This window comes from Mustela erminea, chromosome 2, assembly GCF_009829155.1.
Source record: "Mustela erminea isolate mMusErm1 chromosome 2, mMusErm1.Pri, whole genome shotgun sequence".
Taxonomy (NCBI): domain Eukaryota; kingdom Metazoa; phylum Chordata; class Mammalia; order Carnivora; family Mustelidae; genus Mustela; species Mustela erminea.
This window is the reverse complement of record NC_045615.1, coordinates 165,125,657-165,147,585: the sequence shown is the minus strand read 5'-3', so window position 1 is coordinate 165,147,585 and position 21,929 is coordinate 165,125,657. Positions and strand designations below refer to the sequence as shown.

At 42.1% G+C, this 21,929-nt stretch overlaps 1 protein-coding gene and 1 long non-coding RNA gene across 24 annotated transcripts in view; both read left to right on the top strand.

Moving 5' to 3' along the window:
- The first annotated feature begins 1,524 nt into the window (after positions 1-1,524).
- On the top strand, positions 1,525-8,675 carry LOC116585286. 5 transcript variants are annotated; one of them, XR_004283542.1, is made up of 6 exons: positions 4,064-4,245; positions 4,598-4,848; positions 5,712-5,787; positions 6,504-6,637; positions 7,011-7,066; positions 8,107-8,675. It is a non-coding gene; the product is annotated as an uncharacterized LOC116585286 (long non-coding RNA). The 5 variants fall into 5 exon arrangements; XR_004283544.1 differs by lacking the exons at positions 4,064-4,245; positions 8,107-8,675 and adding exons at positions 1,525-1,566; positions 2,197-2,282 and having other exon boundaries at positions 6,504-7,415; XR_004283541.1 differs by having other exon boundaries at positions 6,504-7,066.
- Positions 8,676-10,426: 1,751 nt separating this feature from the next.
- The window catches only part of SEC31A (SEC31 homolog A, COPII coat complex component), an 81,968-nt gene continuing 70,465 nt past the window's right edge, over positions 10,427-21,929 (top strand). For 17 of the 19 annotated variants that reach the window (XM_032334757.1, XM_032334753.1, XM_032334752.1 and 14 more), the window contains exons 1-2: positions 10,427-10,522; positions 21,640-21,722. In XM_032334757.1, the coding sequence (XP_032190648.1) occupies positions 21,644-21,722 (79 nt within the window). In that variant the 5' untranslated portion in view covers positions 10,427-10,522; positions 21,640-21,643. Of the gene's footprint in view, positions 10,523-12,670; positions 12,793-21,246; positions 21,359-21,639; positions 21,723-21,929 lie in introns of those variants that run through there. The other 2 variants (XM_032334740.1, XM_032334741.1) reach the window with 2 other exon arrangements.

Sequence of the window (21,929 nt, the reverse complement as noted above, 5' to 3'; positions counted from 1 at the left end):
GGGAGGGCGGGAGGGAGGGACCGGGAACCGGCGGCGGGGGGCCTTGCAGCGAGGTCTCGTGCGGCGCGCGGAGGGTGAGGCTGCGGCGCCGTCCACGTCGGGTCTGAGGGCCGAGCCTGCGGGCCGCCTTGTCGCTGCCGAACGCTGCAGCCCCGTGAAGGAGACAGACGTGCTTTTGATTCAGTTTCTTTTCATTTCCTTCTCCACAGGCGAGGGTGACTGCGGCTCTTCGCGGCCAGATTGCTTCTTTCCCCCTTTTTCTTTGCTTAGTCCAGGTTCCAGCCAAAAAGGTGTTACTCGCGTCTGCTTTCCCATTACAATGTGCTCCTGTCTTGTTTGAACGAGGTGAACAGCTTTTGAAGTCGCGTGGCCTAAGGATAGTTCTGGATTTGGGGAAAATTGATCCAAATCCAAATTGTGCTAAGGGTAGGACCTGGGCTTAATTCACCTTCAGTTTGTTAGACTATTAGGAATTTTTCTAGTACTCAACCAATTAAGACCCCAAGTAAGGCTAAGTAGAGATAAATAACATTTTTATTATCTTTTTTTTTTTAAGATTTTATTTATTTATTTGACAGACAGAGATCACAAGTAGGCAGAGAGGCTGGCGGCGGGGTGATGCAGGGGGAAGCAGGCTCCCCACTGAGCAGACAGCCCGATGCAGGGCTCCATCCCAGGACCCTGAGATCACGACCTGAGCCGAAGGCAGAGGCTCAACCCACTGAGCCACCCTGGCGCGTCTTGCTTAGGATGGTTCTAAGGGGCATCCATGTTGAAGATACTTCGGTTTTTTTTAATTGCCAAAAGATGTCCCAGTGTACGGATACACTGCTGTGATTGTACTTATCCATTCATCACTTAAACACATGGGTGGTTTCCGCTGTGGGGGCTGTTAGGATAATTCTGCTGTGAACACTAGTGCACAAGTTAGTGTTGGGACGTATGTTTTCATGCTGAGTATACATCTCAGGGTGGAATTGCTGGGTCATAGGCTGACTTACGTTTTAACTCTTGGGGAAATGCCCAACTTTTTCCGAAGTGGCTGGGCTAGTTTACATTCCCGCTAGCACTGGATGAGGGTTCCATTTCCTCCATGTTCTTGTGAGTGTGAAGTGGTACTTCATTGTGGTAGTTGCCCGATATTTAAGGACTTGGGGTTGTAGGGAACTTGCTAGAGGATGCTCCTTGAGTGTAGAAACAATGTCCAAGGTGAATTTGTCTTTACAGTCTCTGACATGCAAATAGTGAATGTTTCTTCTATAACATCATATATGTTCGTGAAAAATACCTCATGTTCAGAAAAATTGTGCATCTGAAAGAAGCCATACTTACAGGGAAAAAAGAAGGTTAACATTGACTACTCAAAATCTGTGTAATTTGGAACTCTCTGAAATAGTGATCAGTACCTGGGGAAGTGCTCCTATGCCCTCCTCCGTGGAGACTGCTGTAGGTTGTATTAGAAGAGAAGAACGAGCCTGGTGGATGCTAGGCGTCGCAGAAAGGAAGTGGGGCTCTGAGTTACAGGGGGCTGCTAAGTGCTATCACCTGTTGAGCGCCGGAGGGCAGGTGGGGGCGCTCGTTTTTTACCAATTTAGAGTTGAAAGTACCCCTGCTGCCAGTTCAGCATCACAGTCTGGAAGAAAAGAGGGCTTCTCTTTCTGCTTAATTGGATTTCAGATGTTGTGGTCCTTCTAGGAAAGATCAAACTGTGACACATATTATTCTGAAGGCATTCTTGTAATTATTAATTATAAACGAGTTACTGAAAACTACAGTGCTGCAAAACAGATTTACTTTAATGGTGTAGACGGATTAAAAATTCACTTTATGGGAACTATGCGGGGTCACTGCCCTAGCTATTCTTAGTGTACTTCTGGATAGGGAAGTGTGCAGTCCTTCGTAAATGCATAATTTTTTTCGAGTTGTATTTATGTTCTTTATATTTAGTTATAACTTTTACATTTTTGTTGCTATTTTACTGGTGACATTGAGGTTCTCAGTTTGATCATTTTATTATCTTTGCTTCCTTCAATAACTTCATATCCAGTGATTAAACCTTTTCACTGCTGTTCACATAATGAACTGTTGTGATTATTGCATATGTAAATGAGGATATGTAAGCTGTATTAAAGATGTTACTGCCAAAGGCATTGACCATTTATGCAATGTAATTTAAAAGAAAATACTTCTTTTCAGGAATTAACATTCTTGGAGATGTTGGAAAAAGATTCCTGGGCCTTGCAAGATAATTACTCCACATATACAGGGGAGGTAGCATATCAGTATGTATCTTTGTTTTATTTACTTATTTATTTATTAAGATTTTATTTATTTATTTAGCAGAGACACAGTGAGAGAGGGAACACAAGCAGGAGGAGTGAGAGAGGGAGAAGCGGGCTTCCTGCAGACCAGGGAGCCTGACACAGGGGGCTTGATCCCAGGACTCTGGGATCATAACCCGAGCTGAAGGCAAACACTTAACGACTGCTATCTGTTTTAAATAAGCGCCCCTTCTGTTTTAAATGTACTAAGTGTTCCTGGAACAATAGTACTGAGTTGGAAATAGAGGATTGTCCAAGGAAAGATTTATGAAGGCTTTGGTAAAATATAATTTCCTGTCACAGAGTCTCATTGATTCGGTAGCTTGGCGGGGAAAAATAACAGCTAATGGTTATTGAACCATTACATGTCAGGCATTGTGTTAAGCATTTTATACACACAGTTTTGGTTTTTATAAACACTGTTTCTCACAAACATTAAACCAGATAGACTTTTTTTCTTTTTCTTTTTCTTTTTTTTTTTAAAGATTTTATTTATTTACTTGACAGAGAGAGATCACAAGTAGGCAGAGAGGCAGGCAGAGGGAGAGGGGGAAGCAGGCTCCCTGCTGAGCAGAGAGCCCGATGCGGGCCTCGATCCCAGGACCCTGAGATCATGACCTGAGCCGAAGGCAGCGGCTTAACCCACTGAGCCACCCAGGCGCCCTCTTTTTCTTTTTCTTTTTAATTTGGGGGAGGAGCTGCTAGAGAATACTCCTTGATTGTAGAAGAAGCCCACCGCCCTATCCCTCCTGCAAAGGGAGAAGCAGACGCCCGCTAAGCAAGGAGTCTGGAGGCGGAGCTCAATCCCAGGACCAAGATCCTGAAGGCAAAGGCTTTTTTTTTTAAATATTCACATTCATTTTCTTTTTTTAAATATTATTAATTTATTTATTTATTAGGCAGAGAGATCGAGAGAGAGAGAGAGAGTGATCATAAGTAGACAGAGCAGCAGGCAGAGAGAGAGGGAAGCAGGTTCCCTGCTGAGCGGGGAACACTATGCCGGGCTCGAACCCAGGACCCTGGGATCATGACCTGAGGGAAAGGCAGAGGCTTTAACCTGAAGGCAAAGGCTTAATGAACTGAACCACCTCTAAGTACCTTGAAAGCAAATAGACTTTTTGCTTTCTAGGACTGGTATCTTCCTTATTAAACATCTACCCTTTTGTCAGATTCTTAACTAGTTCCAGAACCCTTAATGCTCTCATACATTAAAATGTATTTCTAGTTAACTGACACTCTTGCTGATTTTTTAATCTTTTCAGTTCAGAGAGCCTTGGGGTTTTGAAATTATTGGTGGCCAACTATAAAAAACTATTCTAAATCTGATCCTTTCCCCAGGGGTTCTGGGATTGAGCCCCTTGTTGGGCTACCTGCTCAATGGAAAGTCGGCTTCTCCCTCTTCTCCTGCTCCTGCCCTCTCTCCTTCTCACACTTCTCTCTCCTGTGTGCTTTTTCTCTAATAAATAAATAAAATAAAAGATTTTATTTTCGAGAGAGAAAGCATGTGAGCAAGTGGCAGGAAGTGGGGGAGGCAGAGGGAGAGGAAGAACTGAGCAGGGAGCCCAACACAGGGCTCCGTCCCAGGACCCCAAGATCATGACCTAGGCCAAAATCAAGAGCTGGCCACCGAGGTACCTCCTACATTTTACTTTTTGTATATGGACTGTGGTCTTCTGTATTAATTATTTATTGCTATGTAAAAATTACCTAAAACTTAGTAGTTTACAATAGCAAATGCTTATCTTACAGCGGAGAGACGTCAGTGTTCTTGATTCTCACTTGGCAAGTCTCAGTTCCTTGATGGCTCTTGGCTAAAGACTTCAGTTCTTCACCGAGTGAACATAGGCTGCCTGAGTATCCCCACAATGTGACAGCTGGCTTCCACCAGAAGCAGTGATCTAAGAAAGAAATGCCAAGACAACATGTAGGTGGGCACATACAGGGATGTGAATACAAAGGGTCGGAGAATGTTGGGGATCCTCCTGGAGGTTGACTACCACACCTGACTCTTTTTTTTTTAATTGCTTCAGTTTATTGAGTCAAGAGTTTAGTATTTGACCCTCAGGCCAGATAATTAGAAGTACGAGAGTATGGATCCAAATGAGCTCTTTTTTTCCTAAGGTGCACAGTTTCTTGCTGGTGAATATATCAGTTCCATAAATGATGCTGTAGTCTTTTTCGAAGTTTTCTAGGGAGTGTATAAGAAAGCTCATTTTATAGCTAGAATACTCTACCTTGATCATATGTATTTTTTGGACCCATTTCCCCTTTCCCAGTTCTTCTAGGTGGAAGTGGTTGGAGAAGCTGGAGGTAGACTGTATATAGAAGCACATGTGCTATTTTGCCTGCAGTGCACACTGACTTGGTGGAAATTCCTGTTTCAAGTTTTTCAAGGAATGTAGTCCACAAATACTTAAAGGCACTTATTCAGATATTTGACATAGGATGGCATGAAGGTACAAATATGCTGCTGCAGCTTTAAAGCAATTTGCCCTTTTCCTCAAAAGCTAGATATTTATCCACTATGGTGAGTATGCTTTTCTTTGTTTTCTAAGTAGGCTCCATGCTGGGCCTTGATCCCAGGACTTTGAGATCAAGACCTGAGCTGAGAGATCAAGAGTCAGACACTTAAACGGACTGAACCACCCAGGCGCCCCATACTTCCTTACTGTTGCTCTGCTGCCTCCATGGTCTTCTGTCCCTCTTAATGAGCAAAATATGGACTTTACCAAGCAGTCAGAATCCCCATTATTGGCAGATTTCTTATTAGGGCTCAAGATTTTAATCTTTTGAGCCTTTTCCCTTTATCACTGCCTAAAAGTTGTTAGGAGGGGACAATTCTCCCCCTTTCCCTTTAAAGGTCACATGCTTCTAATGATTGGAGATATTGTCAAATAACAAAAAGCATTACATATAAAGATGTAACCAGTTTTGGAATGTATTTGTATTAAGCTATGATTGGCCTTTCCTTGGCAAGCTTAATGTTGAGAATATATTTCTAAGTTAGCATAAGGTAATCTATGCAAAGTAGGTAAATAAAACCCTTGAAATTATTTTGGGTGTGAGTTTTTTTCCCAATCATAGTAAAATTGGAGGTCTTAACCTGTTTATGAGAATTCAAATTTATAGAAATGTGCATTTATTATGTGTTCTTTAAAAGGGGCTAAATCATGAAAACCTTATGATTAAAGCTTAAGCTGAAAATAGGAAAAAAAAAATACAAATGTCCAATGATTAAACTTTTTCCACTGCTGTTCACATCATGATTTGTTGTGATTAATGTATGTGGATGAGGACATAATGGAGAAAAAATCGTAGTGGGAGGAAGAAAAGTATAGATGGGATGTAGTTTCTGTGTGTTGAATTACTTATTAATGCTTTCCCTTTTAGGAATGAAATTGAAGGGTGTTTTTCTTAACATCATTTTGTCAGATTCATCTGATAAATGTGAACGTTTATATAGAAGGTAAGAGGTTTATTAATTTGTTAGTTTTGACAAAAGAACAAAATCAGGTATCAGGTAACAGTGGATATTTGAGCATAATGTAGGTATCATACTCAAATTTTTTTCCTTATTTCACCTTTGAAAAATAATACAATTTTCTAGTCAGTAGATTTGATTCAGGATTGGCAATTGGGTGACTGGGATCAGGACTTTTAACCTTCATGATCATCTTTTCTCAAAAATAATAATGGAAGTCAGCCCCTGAAAGTCTTTTATTTATTTATTTTATTTATTTGACAGAGAGAGATCACAAGTAGGCAGAGAGGCAGGCAGAGAGAGAGGAGGAAGCAGGCTCCCCGCTGAGCAGAGAACCTGATGCTGGGCTCGATCCCAGCAGGACCTGAGCTGAAGGTAGAGGTTTTAACCCACTGAGCCACCCAGGCACCCCAGCCCCTGAAATTCTTGGAGATCATATATTGCAGGGTTTAAATTTGCTGAACTTTTGGATGTTCTATAAATGATCTTTGATATGCTAATGAATGACCATCCTGTAATTTAAGCTTTATTCAAGAACAATAGATAGGTAGTCAAAAGCTGGAAATCTCAAATCTAATACCAGATTAATCTGTCAGGCATTTTGTCGTGGGGTGTTTCAAATCTGCGAAATAGAAAGCTATAAAGGAGAAGAATGTTTGCAAATACTCAAAGTTGATTCACATGCATGTTTATTTCTACAGACATAAAAGTTGGTGAAAAACTTTTTGTTTATATGCCTTAATGAAAAGATGTACAAAATAAGTGTATCAGAAACAAAACTAAAACCTTAATGGGATGGATCTGTTACAGGAGTAAACATGGTGTCTGCTGAATGGTACGGAAAAAGTTGTAAACACACACAGTCTGGTGCCTTGTGATGACTGTAAAGTTACACAGTCAGGACAATAGTAGATTTGTCCAGAACTTTACTCTTTTGCAAACCTCAACATTACTGAAATGAGGGAGGGGGCCTAAATTCTCAAAAGGATGTCTTTGGACTGTCTGCAAACCCTAATATGAAGAATTATATATTACATGGTCTCCAAACATTTTTTTAGCTCCAGTGAGTAATTCAGTCTGGAGCTAACATTCCTTTGAAAGAACCCTCAGTTTTTTATTTTGATCTAGAATTATGTTTGGCTAGTAGTTAAATTGGTTTAAAAGTTGACTTGACTATTTTGTGAACTAATATAAGTTTTTCTTTTTAGATACAGGTAGTCTTTACTTTGCACCGTTCCAGTATGCATGAAGATCAGTTTTTACAGTTAAGTAACACCAATTCCCCTACAACATGGTTGAAATTTCAGTTACTACGATAGTAACCAAATTGTTGCATAAGCTTTTCTGAAGCTCTTTATTTCACCAATGATTATATATATAAAAGATGGTCAGTAACCACTTATAGTCATTTCTTTCAGAAGTGATCACTGAACATTTATCAGTTCACAAAGAGTAAAGCATGTAGTTGTGTTGCCTGTTTCCCAGTGGTAAACTCCCCAACATTTTACAAAAATGGATCACCAAAGAGGGAATTGGTCAATAAAGATGATAGGGCAGCAAAGAGACAAAAATTGGAAACACTGGAAGTGACATTGGAAGTCATTAGAAGATTGGAAAATGGTGACAGCAGAGCGAAGATGATGAGACCTGGGCTACATGAGCCTGTATTTATTTGACAGACAGAGCTCACAAGTAGACAGAGAGGCAGGCAGAGAGAGAGAGGGGGAAGCAGGCTCCCTTGATTAGAGAGCCCGATGTGGGGCTCAATCCCAGGACCCTGAGATCATGACCTGAGCCAAAGGCAGCGGCTTTAACCCACTGAGCCACCCAGGTGCCCAGTATGAACCATCTTTTAAAAGTTCAATGAAACAAGAACTTTGGGGCACCTGCGTGGCTCAGTGGGTTAAGCCTCTGCCTTCATTCAGCTCAGGTCATGATCTCAGGGTCCTGGGATCGAGCCCTGAGTCCAGCTCTCTGCTCAGCAGGGAGCCTGCTTCCTCCTCTCTCTCTGCCTGCTTCTCCGCCTACTTGTGAGCTGTGTCAACTAAAAAAAAAAAAAAAAAAAAAACACAAGAACTTTAAGGGAGAGTTGCTTCAACATGTTTTGGTTTAAATTGTACTAGGAACAGAAAGCCATGTATGGTCGAAATGGAGTGTTGACTTCTACTTTCAACTGAGGGCTCTAGTAGACAATCCCAAGCACTATGGCTAGCATTCAAGCCAAAGTGTGTAGGTTAGTTGCTGCACTGAAGGAAAATGGTAGCTAAAAGGAGACTAAAAAAAAACATTTTACTGTCCATACAGGCTGGTTCCATTGCTTCTAGAGTCGGCATGAATTGATTAACCTTCCGCTGTCTGGCAAAGCTGCAAGCTCAGATAAGGTTACTACTGTGAAATTTGCACCATTATTCCAAGAGTCACAGGCAGTCCTTGCTTTGCCCAGTGTAAGACTATACTGTGTGAAAACTTCACAGGGTTTGGCTATAATGTAAAGGGAGTTCCTAGAAGATACCGCTGACCGTGAGAATGTGGACACTCATACCATTCAAGCCGTTCTAGAGACACAACCAGAAGAATTTAGTGAAGGTGAACATCGTAATAAAGAAGAAAAGCATTTGTGTGTTGTAAAGGAAGAATATGTTTCAGAGCAAGTGATGTGGGTGAAAAAACCACATTAAAGGAGTTCTCAGATATTTCATGACATTGAATCCGTAAGGGATTAAATATTAGAAGCCGATCCAAACTCAAAAGAGTATGACAGTTTGCCAAAGTGTAGAGAAGATGCTTGCTCCATATTGCAAATTACATGAGAAAGCAAGCACTGTTCAAACTTCTGAGACTTTCCTATAAATAAAATGCTGTAATTTTCAGTGTTTCTGTTTTCAATACTTTTTTTTTTTATAACCAACATCAAGAAAGTTTATGATGTTTGGATAAATCTTAGGTTACAGAACACTCAAGATTATTAATCCCATAGATTGCTTTGCAGTTTTCATTTCACAGTCCACAGAACTCCCTGCATTTCAAAGAGCTAGGAACTGTATTTAAGCAGATATAAATAGATGAAGCCTAGAAACAAATACACTTTACCTTTAGGATTATCCGTTATGATCAACATTTTCCATACGGCCTTTGTATGCTATGTTGAGGCTATTAAATACATTTATAATTCTGTATGTCCCATACTTCGATTTTGAATGTTGATCGTTTTAGGTAAAATCCTCTAATGGAATAGGTGTTGTAAAGGGCCATACAGTAAATACTTCGGGCTTTGCAGACCGTTAGCGTTTCTGTCGCATGAAGACCACCACGGAGCATATGCGAGTGCTTGGAAGTGGCTATGTTCCAGTCATGAGACTGACTTCATGAAGGCCTTGACCTCTACAAAAGGGGGTCGGGAGCAGGGAGCTTTATAGCTCGACTTGGGCAACAGGAACATGTACCCCAAATGACCCCAAACCCTGGATTTTGGCAAGGCCGTTCAGACGAACCCTTTCTCCATGCCAGCGTGCAATTCCAGGTAGTGGTTGGGGGATTTCCTGTTGACTCCAATGATGGGCCCCTTTAAAGTCGGATTTTTTTTTTAAGTCTAATTTTTTACAGCTCCTCTAGATAAACGCCGCTGTAGGCAAAACCGGCTTTGTAGAAGGCCGGAAGTCAGCTACTGTACCCTAAGTAATTCCTTTAACCTGTTTGTGTCCCAGAAAAAGAAACCCGGCTTTCCAAGTTGAAAGGGTGTCCGAGGAGTGCAGGGGGAGTGCAGAAGCCCTGCTCTCCAGTACTTGGGAGTACGTGTAACAAGGAACTGCTCTAGCCGTCGGCCGACCTGGTCCGTCCGGTTCTGACCGTCTACGAAGCGCTTCTCTTCTGGTTTTGCTTCCTTTGCTGCAAAACGACTGAAGGGCGAACGACACGCGCCTTCGGTGCCCTGCGGCGAGCCTCAGCTCTCCAACGGCACCAGCGGTGCTGTCCGGCCCGCCTGACCCCCCGCGCCCCTTCGGGGTAACAGGGAGCGCGTCGGCCACGTCAGCAAGCACAGGCGGAGGGAGAAGCGGCCTCCCGCAGCGCCGCGAGCCCGACTGGGGTCCGCCCCGGGCCCGCGACCCGAGCCATGCGGCGCCCTCACAGCGGACTCTGGCCGGGCCGTTCGCGCGAAGGAAGTTCTCAAAGGCGATACCCAGAACCGACCGTGACATCCCGAGAAGCCAGTCACACGCGTGGCGGCCGTCAGGGCCTGGGGCCCGACCTCCGCGTGACTCGGCCGGCGCGGCGGCGTCCCCGGCACTAACGCTACGTGGCGTCCCTGCGGGCCTCGCCGCTCTCCGAAGAGACAGCTCCTCCCCGCAGCTCACCGCATCCTCGCCCCGCACGCCGCCCCTCACAGCCGGTCGCCAGCCCCGCCGGCCCCCGCCACCCTCACGCGCAACCGGATTCAGCCTCCGCTCGCCGTCGCTCCCGGAAGTGAAGCAGCGGGTCGCGCGCCGGAGTAGGCGGGGCGAGGCGTCGCTCCCGGAAGTGCGCACCGGGCCGCGCGCCGGAGTGGGCGGGGCGAGGCGTCGCTCCCGGAAGCGTCGGCCGGCGGCGGGGAGGGGCTGCGGCTGCCACGTTGGAGCGGGACGTGGAGGTGGCCCTGGGGCGGGAGGAGGGGCGTTGGCGAAGGCTGGACAGTCCGACGGGCGTCGCGCGGACACGGGAGCCGGTCGCGGAGGGTCCCCGCCAGGTGTGTCCGTCTCTCTCCCCCACCCCGGCCTTCGCCGGCCTTCGGTAGAGCACAGGCGAGGGCGGGGAGCGCGGCGTCTGTCCCCGCCGGTCCCCGCCAGCCTGCGGCCCGGTCTGTGGTGGCGACGCGCCCCTGCTCCTCGTTTCGGGCCCGTCGGGACCTCGCCTGGCGTCCGGTGCCTCGGGGATCGCGGCGATCCACATCCGCCGGCGTTTCCACTGCGGAGCGGGCGCCGCCCTGGGGCTTCGACGGGGCGTCCTGCCGCGGCGGGCACCCGGGGTCGGGGTTAGGCGCCCGCACACCCTCGCCGCGGGAGGGGCGGGCCCCGGGGACCGCTGGGCTTGACTTTGTGAGGGCGGTTCGGGTCGGAAGTGTTGCCGGGCGTGAAGGCTCGCGGTGGCGAAGCGCCGGCCGCTGTCACGGAGCCGGGACCGGCCCGCCTCCCGGGTGGTCGCCGGTCGCAGCCTGCGCCTCGCGGAGAGCCGCCGCGTGCGCTCGGTCTTCCTCGGTCATCCCGAGGGCAGGAGTACGGCGAGCCCGACGGAGGCCGGGCGTGTGGGCGCCGCGAACGTCGCGCCCCGCGCTGGCGGCCCGGGCTGCGGGGGTCTCCTCGGCGGTCCCTTCCCGCCGTCGGTCCTGCGGCTTGGCTGTCTTTGTCGCCGCCCGGATCTGCGTCCGGTCGAGAGGGAGAGGCCGGGTCTTGCCCGGCCGTCCCAGGTCTTCGGTGCCGACCCGTGTGGGGCCGAAGTCCGCGCGGCTTCCGTGCTCCCTCGGGGCTCTCTGGGGCCGCGCCGGGAGGGGCCGCGCCGGGAGGGGCCGCAGGCCCGAGAGGGTCCGCAGGCCCGAGAGCCGTAGCCGAGCGCTTCCGGAGTTGTGAAGTCGTGTTCTCGGAAGTTCCTTCGGAAACGCGAGGTCGGGATGGATTGGGTTTTATAGAGCAGGTTCTCGTTGGAAACGAAGAGCGTAATGACAAAGAAATTTGTAACTGTAGGGAGCAGTGGTCCTTCACTCTATGAAATTCCGCTCCCTTTTTAGGGTCTGTTGAAAGCATTGGACGACCTTCCTAGAAAAACGCGCACGCACACACACACACACACAGAATTTTCTACGTAATTTCCTGAGGCTTACAGATGCCAAGTTAAAATTCTTATCAAGTGATATTATTAAATCGATTTTTACAGTGTTTTTAGAAATGTGTCATTCTTAATTTCAGCTCAAAAGAGTATTTGTTAGATTCCGGTAAGTATGACAGTTAGCTCTTTGATTTGGTTTTGGTTGAATGAGATGCGTCTAGAACGTTGATAACACCGAATACATCCTCGAACAAATGTGCCCATCCATAATAAAGTATTTGCCCCCACAGATGGGCAAATACAGTGTTTTTACCAAATACAGTGCCAGGTAGGGATTGTTTGAGAGTAAGAGTCTCCAATTTTTTTTAAAACTCTTCCAGTTCTTACTTTCTGAGGTAGGAGTCATCTCTGTATGTAGCAGTAGACAGTAATACTGTTGGGTTTTAGTACGGCTTTACAGAATTATCAATTAGAAAATGAAAAGAAAGAAAAAAGCTTCCACTTAATTGCATGCATTTAGCTGCATTCATGTTGTGGGGAGAAACTTGGATGAAGAAATGAGTTCTAGTCTGGGACATACATTTTCTTCAGTAGATGTATTCTTTTCTTGGAGAGATTTATTTATTAGAGAAAGAGTGAATGCGCACACACACACACGCGTGTGCAAGCCATGGGGGAGGCACAGAGAGAGAAGGAGAGAGAGAATCCCAAGCTGATTCCCCACTCAGCACGGAGCCTGAGTGGGACTTGATCTCAAGCGATCAAGACCTGAGCCAAAACCAAGAGTCAAAGGCTCAACTGACTGAGCCACCCAGGTGCCCCCTCAGTAAATGTATTCTTGAAGATTCATTGAGATTAACATTTTAAATTGTGTCTTTTGCAATAGCTGACATTACAAACATGTAATTACTGTGTGCCAGGCACTATTCTCAGTTCTCTATGTAATGCCTCATTTAATTCTCACAGCACTTCTTTTTTTTCTTTAAGATTTTATTTATTTGAGACAGAGTGAGAGCTAGAGAGCGAGAGAGTGATAGAGCATGAGCACACACACAAGGAGGGAGAAGCAGACTCCCAGCTGAGCAGGGAGCCTGATTCAGAGCTTGATCCCAGGACCCTGGGATCATGACCGACCAGAGCTGAAAGTGGACACTCAGCCGATCGAGCCACCCAGGTGCCCCTCACAGCAGCCCTTCTGTACGTGCTTTTATTATACCTATTTTACCAGGTGGGTAGCCAAGACACACAGAGAGCATGTGAGAGCTTGGACAAGGAGCTGGAACTTGAGCTGAGGGTATGGCTCCAGGCTTCATATCCTAAATTGCTGTGCCATTGATACCGTCCTGTAGATGACATATGTGAACAGGCCACTGTCCTCACAATTTTTGTATTATCAGATTGATTTTGTTTTGTGTAAAATAATCTCGAATGAAGTAAGTCTGTATAATGTGAATTCTAACCACATATGATACTGAAAAACTTGCACAAAGCTTTGGAAGCATGTCCTACTTGGGAAGTACACATGGTTTAATCTAAGCATTCTTCAGATTTTCAAGAAAATTAGTTACAACTAAATCATTCTTAAGAGAAGGAAATATGCAGGTGGTATTTCCATAGTATTCTTAGTGTTTTGAGAATGATTGCAACACATAAGGCAGTTCCAGGCCATTGTTGTAGTGATTAAAAACAAAACAAGGGGCGCCTGGGTGGCTCAGTGGGTTAAAGCCTCTGCCTTCAGCTCAGGTCATGATCTCAGGGTCCTGGGATTGAGCCCCGCATGGGGCTCTCTGCTCAGTGGGGAGCTTGCTTCCTCCTTTCTCTCTACCTGCCTCTCTGCCTACTTGTGATCTCTGTCTGTCAAATAAATAAATAAAATCTTTAAAAAAAAAACAAATAAACAAAACAAAACAAAACACAAAAATAGCTGGTATTGAAACCTTGTATTCAGTACAAGTTAATAAATGCAGTGTATCTAGTGGAACACTGAGTGCTACTGACAAGAAATAGACTCTTACAAATGTTTTGAATTCCCACTTAACCATTTTATGTACTTGTGAATGTCTCTTTCTTTTTCAGTAAATGTTACACATTAACTAATTAGGTTCATGAATTAGGTAACCCTTGTTGTACCTTTGCTCTTAAACATGTTGTAGTTAAACGTTTTTTTTTTAATATAGATAGCTGTTCTGTTTTCATTATTAGAAAATTATTAGAAAATCCCTTTTTTCCTCTAACGATACTTTCTCCTATTTTTTTAAGTAAGAAAAGTTAGTTTTATTAAAGCCATTTTTCCCTTTAAACACTTAAGAATTTAAAAATTAAATGTTTCACTTGAATTTTTCCAGCTCGCCTTTTTGTATTTCCATAAGTATAAACATTCTAATCAAACAAGCAGAACTTTTTATGTACCTCATCCTGTACTCAGCAATTTTTATTCCAAAAAAGGATAAAAGTTGTAATATTTGATTGAAAAATTATTTACCTGGTTAATGAAACAAGATGAAATATAGAACATTTGGTTAAAAAGGCAATGGGAGGGGCGCCTGGGTGGCTCAGTGGGTTAAGCCTCTGCCTTCAGCTCAGGTCATGATTTCAGGGTCCTGGGATCGAGCCCCACGTTGGGCTCTCTGCTCAGCAGTGAGCCTGCTTCCTCCTCTCTCTGCCTGCCTCTCTGCCTACTTGTGATCTCTCTCTCTCTCTCTCTCTGTCAAATAAATAAAATCTTTAAAAAAAAAAAAAGGCAATGGGAAAATATTTAACAGTATGTTTTATTAAGGTAGAGTAAGACACTTTATTATAAAATACTTGAAGTGGTACAGTTGAAAGATTATTTTGGTCATTGTAGATTGAATCATTAGGACACTTGTCATGAAGGAGCTGGGACTTGATAACAATTGGCTGAGAGGAAGAGAGCATTTCATTTATAGAAAATAGGCCTCTTTTTCATTTTTAGAAAATTGAGATTTTTCCCCTTTTGTTCAGAATAGTCTTAGGAAACTAGATGTGTAGTTTTCTTGATTAATCTTATGATTGTAATAATTTTGAAAAGTAGTTAGCGTATTAAAACCCATGCTAAGCTATGTGCTAAGCACTGTGTTTGGCCCTACATAAAATACATTATCTCAGGGTGCCTGGGTGGCTCAATCATTAAGCCTCTGCCTTTGACTCAGGTCATGATCCCAGGGTCCTGGGTTCAGCCCTCATCAGGCTCCCAGCTCAATGGGAGGCCTGCTTCTCCCTCTCCTACTCCGCTTTCTTATGTTCTCTCTCCAGCTGTCTCTCTGTCAAATAAATAAAATCTTTAAAAAATTTTTTTAAATAAATAAAAAATAAAAATACATTATCTCATTTAAACTTCACAACATCCCATGAGGTAGTCACTCTTATCCTCATTTTACAAATTGGGCTCAGGGAGGTTAAACAGTGTGTTCAAGGTGTCCTAAGCAGCAGACCCAATATTCAGATCGAGCTTTGACTCCAGAGGCTCTCCTGCTTTTAACCACCAGATTCAGCCTCCTCAGTCCGCTTTGCCTAACCTAGTACAGTTTCTTCTTCTCTTTTCTTTTTTTAAAGATTTTATTTATTTATTTGAGAGATAGAGCACGAGCAGGAGGAGGGGCAGAGGGAGAGGGAGAAGCCGTCTCCCTGCAGGTGAGGCTCCATCCCGGGATCCTAGGATCACGACCTGAGCAGAAGGCAGATGCTTAACCAACTGAACCACCCAGAGGGGCCATTTCTTCTCTTAATGTCCTCATGCATTCTAGCTGCTTTGTTATTATTTCTTCTAAATGTTAGTATGTCTTTTGTGATTAAAATTGAATACCTGAATTTGTTGGGGTAACAAGTAAGAGTGCGGACTCTGGAAGTAAACTTCTGAGTTCAGATCTTGGCTGTACCCCTTGCTAGCCACATACAAATTATTTAATATTTCTGTGCCTTTATTTTTAATACTTTTTTTTATACTTGGAGAGCTCCAAGTATAAATAATTTGAACATGTAAGGCATAGGTCATATTGTTAGTCTAAGGCCCTCTTAGGGAAACTATTGGAACATGAACTTCATCTCTAGAGGTGAGTAAGAAAGCCAGCAAAAGTACTTTTGGAGAGCATTATATATATTTAACTGTAGACCTGAGACTAAAATGAAAGTGGGAATAAGGAAGAAAGAATAAAATCTGTATGTTAAATATCTGATAATGTAGGAATTGGTTATAAAACTTTATAAAAGATAAGAGAAGTGGAAAGTAGGAAAAAATTGGTGGTAAAAGAATTTTATGGATCACCTCATCTGTAATGGCTGGGATATCCTTTAAAGCTGACAAATCAGTTGGTAGAAGTATAAACATATTCAACAGTACAAAGGTAAACACTAAAAAAGATAATACTATTGACTATAACTGTGTAGTACAAGAAGGGAAGTAAGATTATGTGAACTACTTTCATTAGTGCTTACAGTAATTACTGTGCAAAGAAATAGAGGATTAATGGTACTAAATAAAATTATTTGCAGTTATAAAGATAGAACCAGAAATACATATTAGAACAAAACTACAAGTCACACTAATTATCAGAAAAATTATAAATACACAAATAGGGACAATAGGGAAAGTTTTAAAATTATAAAACCATTTTAAATAGCAAAATAATGTAGAACTAAGAACAACCATATCTGTCAAATCACGAGAAACTTTTATATTGGTAAATTCTATCTGGTCTCACTAGCTAATAGATTAAAAAATTTTCACATTGGATCACCAGGCAAAATCTAATTCTATTTGTTTATGTATTTATTTTGCTGTATTTAAGGCAGCCAGTGAAAAAGTGGTTCAAAAGTTGAAAAGGGCAAATATATATACATAAAGGCACATAAAAAGTAAGCTAAGGTATTGTTCTTAATATGAGACAAAGTGGAATTCAGGCCCAAAGGCTTCCTTAAGATGAAGAAGAATACAAAGTTAAACTCTGTATTCCACAGTGAATGTTTAACATTATGATTATCTGTCAACCAAGTAACTATGTATTAAATACAAAGTAACTTTCATAAAGCAACTTTCAGGAGGTACCAGGAAAAATAGGCATAAATGCATTAGGAGTAAGTGACTTTTTTTTTTTTTTAAAGATTTTATTTATTTATTTGACAGAGAGAGATCACAAGTAGGCAGAGAGGCAGACAGAGAGAGAGGAGGAAGCAGGCTCCCTGCTGAGCAGAGAGCCCGATCCCTGAGATCATGACCCGAGCCGCAGGGAGCGGCTTAACCCACTGAGCCACCCAGGCGCCTCCCGGAGTAAGTGACTTTTAATTCAGTATTCTTGGTCCAGGGCAAATTAAACGGAGAAACAGTAAGACTGTAGATGACCTAAACAATTTAGTCAATGGGGTAGATTTAATATATATGGAACTTGACCCTGAAAACAGTGTACCCCTTCTTTTTAGATCTCATTTGCAAAAACTTCTCTATAGTTCCCAAAGAAAACTTCAGTACATTTTAGAAAGGAGAAATAGTATTAAAATCACAGTGCACTTGCATATTAAGTTCAAACAACGCTTGGATTAATGGGGAATACAAATGAAACTTGTACAGTATACTGATGACCATAGTGATGAGAACACTAAAAATTATGGAGCCTGGCTAAAATAGTTCTCAGAAGAAGTGCAAAGCTTTAAATACTTACATCAGTAAAGAATAAATAATAAAAATGAGTGGGTTAAGTGATTAACTCAGAAAGTTAGAAAAAGATCTAAGTAAATGAAAAGAAGGTAGAAGGAAGGAATTAATAAAAATAAGAGAGAGGTGCCTGGGCGGCTCAGTTGTTAAGCGTCTGCCCTCTGCTCAGGTCATGATCCCTGATTATTAACATGTCTTGGGATGGAGCCTACACTGGGATCCCTGCTGGTCAGGAAGCCTGCTTTTCCCTCTCCCACTTCCCCTGCATGTGTTCCCTCTTTTGCTGTCTCTCTCTGTCAAGTAAATAAAATAAAGTCTTTAAAAAAAGAAAGAAGGAAAGGAAGGCAAGAATTAGAAAACAAAGCAGAATTAACTGGCTGTTTGAAAATAGACAAATCGCTAGTTAAATTAATCAGTTATTTAAGAGGAGAGTAGGGGGAACAAAACACAAATATATGTAATAAATAAAGACTAATAATCATAAATAGCAAAAATTTAAAGAATTATGAGTGTCGTTCAAGTCTAAAAAATGAGAAACTGTAAAAAAATTGGAGGAATATCATAGGAAAATATAATTTACGAAAAATGACCTTGAATAAAAAATTTCAAATAGATCAATTTCTATACAAGAAATAGAGAAAATTAGCCGAGGAGAAACTCCTCTCCAAAAATCATCTGGCCTGGATGTTTCATGAGAGAATTCTGCTGAATCTTTGATGAACCAGTAATTTCAGTGCTGCTGTTGAAACTGTTGCAGAGCATAGAAGATGGAAAACTACATTTTGGGGTCGCCTGGGTGGCTTAGATGGTTAAGCATCTGTCTTCGGCTAAGGTCACGATCTCAGGGTCCTGGGATCAATCCCCTCTTCGGGCTCCCCGCTTAGTAGGGAGTCTGCTTCTCCCTCTGCCTCTCACTCGGCTTGTGCTCTCTCAAATGAATAAATAAAATCTTTAAAAAAAAGAAAACTATATTTTTAACGGAGTATAATATTGATATCAAAACTTGACAAAGAATCCATAAAAGAAGAAAAGTATAGATAAAATCTTCGTTACAACTCCAGAAGCAAAACTCTGTTAAACAAAGGGAATCTAGCAGCACATTACTAGAATAATACATCATGAGAAGTTTATTCAGGGTAGAAAAAGATAGTCCATATTAGGAAATCTATTAGTATAATCTGTTTTATTGATAGAACTATGAAGAAGAATCCGCGGTCATTCTGATTACCTCATGAAAAGCATTTGACAAAATTCAAGACCCAGTCTTTTAAATAGCATTCAATAAAGCAGTAATTGATGACTATGTTCCTCACATTATATACATTTATATTTGTGCATATGTGTGTGTATTTCAAAACCTGAAGTCTTGTCCCATGGTGATACAGTAGGCTTTCCCACTAAAGGAAAGAACAAGATAAGAAATCTCACTGTTATCACTAGTGCTTAATATGGTAGTACAAATGCTATTAACTTTTGTACAACAATACCAGGAAGACAGTGGGGTGGGGGTGAGCCACATTTACGAACTAAAAGATAAAATACTTAAGAATAAACAAACCCACTATGTCAAAAAATTTAAAGTAATACTGAAAGAGAAAGATGGCTTAAAAGACAATATGTTCTCATTGGAAAGATTCAACATTGTGTCATTTTCTCCATAAATTAACATAGTAATTTGATGCAGATTTGACAAAAATATTAACATTCTCTTTTTTTGGGAATTAGACAAAAACTGTTCAAAGTTTATGTAATAAACAGTGATAGCAAGGGAAACAGTGTAGGAGAGAAGCAATGGATAAGGGTTATGGGAATCATGTTCCTATAAAGCCTGAGTATTGAAAACAGGACAGTGCTTGGGGTGCCTGGCTGGCTCAGTCGGGAGAGTATCTGATCTCATGTTGTGCTCATTTTGGCAGCACATATTCTAAAATTGGAATGATCATGAGGTTGTGAGTTCAAGCCCCACATTTGGTATAGCGATTGTTTAAATAAATAAACTTAAAAAAAAAAAACCTGGAATGTCTAACATGTAAATAAATAAGTGGACATAAGGACTGGAAATCCAGAAATACACCTAAATATATCCGGGAATGTAGATCCTAACCTACATCCTAATACGTATAGGAATAAAACATAAATAGTAAATCCAGAAGTAAACCTAAATGTATAGGAACTTAGTAAAAGTGGTATCATAAAATTGTAGGAAAAAGACTTTTCAATAAATGCTTTCATTATTAAAACACACACACACACACACACACACAACTGAACATATATTGTATAGCAGTATGTATTCCAGGTCCTGAGTCAAAATATAAATGAAAAAAGCCACAAATGAATTTACTTAGAAGAAAAATATGGGTGAATTTTTTCATAACATTGGCGTGCAGAAGGCCTTTCTCCCTAGTCAAAGTTCAGGAACCACTTTTTAGAAAGTGATGAATTTGACTATTAAAGGATGGCACATCTATACAATGGAATATTTTTCAGTGCTAAAAAGAAATGAACTATCAAGTTACAAAAAGACAGGAATTTTAAATACCTGTTGCTAAGTGAAGGAAGTCCATCTGAAAAGGCTGTGTACTACATAGTTATAACTAACATTGTGGAAAAGGCAAAACTCGGGAGAGAGTAGAGAGACCCGCGGTTGCCGGAGGAAGGGCGAGGAACGGAGGAGAGGGGTAAAGAGGTGGAACACAGAACTCTGAGGGCAAAGCTTCTGAATGCTGTTCTGAGTCTGGATGGATGGATGTGGGTGGGTGAATATGTGTCATTATTCGTTTGTCAAAACCCATAGAAAACCCAAAGAACCCTGAAGTAAATCAGGGACTTTGCTTGATAATGATGCCTCGGTTGGGGTTGGATTCCGGCAAATGCACTGTGGTGCAGGGCGCTTTATGGTGGGAGGGGCCGGGGTAGGGATGGGGTGGGCTCCGTAGTTTTCACCCAGTTCTGTGAACCTGAAACTGCTCTGATAAATAAAATCTATTTTTAAAAAATAGCAGTCTTGTGAAATGTAAAAAGAAAAAACCCATAACCAAAATAAAATAAAGTCTGACAACCCAATAAAAAAATAGGCAAGTAAAACAGACAGGAATAGACAGAAAAGGACAGAGAAGGAAACATGGATGGCCTATAACCATATAAAAAAGGTACGCAGCATTATGGCATGAGAAATTCAGATGTTAAGTACTCAGAGTAATCATTTTTCACCTATCATTGGTAAAAATCTAAAAGTGTTACTCTGATAAGGCTGGAGGGGAATGTGAAAAGGTACAGTTATCATGGAGGGCAACTTGGCAATAACCGTTAGAATTAAAATTGAATTTATCTTTAACCCAGCAGTTTTACTTCTGGAAATTTATAGCTATCCAGGCCCATGAATGAAATAACATGTACATATAGGTATTTATTTCAGCATTCTTTGTAAAAATAGCAAAAGATTAAAAACAACTCACACAGGGGCACCTGGGTGGCTCAATTGGTTAAGCAACTGCTTTGGGCTCAGGTTATGATCCTGGAGCTCCAGGATCAAGTCCTGCATCGGGCTTCCTGCTCACTGGGGAGTCTGCTTCTTCCTCTGACCTCTCTGCTCTCATTCTCTCTCTCCCTCTCTCAAATAAATAAATAAAATCTTAAAAAAAAAAAAAAAAAAGACTCACATGTTCACCAGTAGTGAACTAAGTAAGTAAATGATGGTGCCTCTTACAATGGAATACTGTGCCATGTGAATGTATTCATGTACAATAACAAAATTGTATTGTTTTGTTTTATTTTGTTTTTAAGGTACAACACAGTACTTGCTGAATTTTTAGACCAAAGTAACTTTAAAGAGAATGCATAAACTAGTGGTGTGTGCAGTTGTAGCTTGGAATGACCAGCTTCTTAAAATTTCTGCTAAATTTTTAAAAATCTGTAGGCTTACTGTATTCTTCCCTGTAATTAGCCTTTAAAATTAATTTTTAAAACTGCTCTTAATCACTTAGTAATTCTGGCCCAGGAGGATGTACCTTGTTCATTGCATGCTCTCTTGTACTCTGACGCGCTGTCACCTGTCCTTACCTGAAAGTGTGTTGCAGGGGAAGATCAGTCCCTCAGGTACTACCCTGTATTGTTTCTGTTTTTTTCCAAACCGATTCTTCAGTCAAAGGACTATAAGTTGTAAAACAATTAGAAAAGCCCTATAGTTGTCTCAAAATAATTTAACAAGTTTTTCTCCTTTCTAATACTGAGTGTTCCCAGCAAATGATACCTAAACCAGTTTGATTTATTGGCATTTGGACTAATGAAGTAGTGGTTGGTTCAGTGTATTTCTGTGTTAAAAAATTATGCTCTATGTTACATGTTCAGTATATTTCTATGTAAACTACTCTCTTTAGGAGGATGAAGTTAAAGGAAGTAGACCGCACGGCCATGCAGGCCTGGAGCCCTGCCCAGAATCATCCCATTTACCTAGCTACAGGTAAGTTCCACAGAGAGGAAAGAGTGTAAATCACTTAATTTCTTCTTTTCCACATTTGGCTTACTCATACCTGTCCTTTAAAACTTAACTTCAGGGGCGCCTGGGTGGCTCAGTGGGTTAAAGCCTTCGGCTCAGGTCATGATCTCAGGGTCTTGGGATCGAGCCCCGCATCGGTCTCTCTGCTCAGCGGGGAGCCTGCTTCCTCCT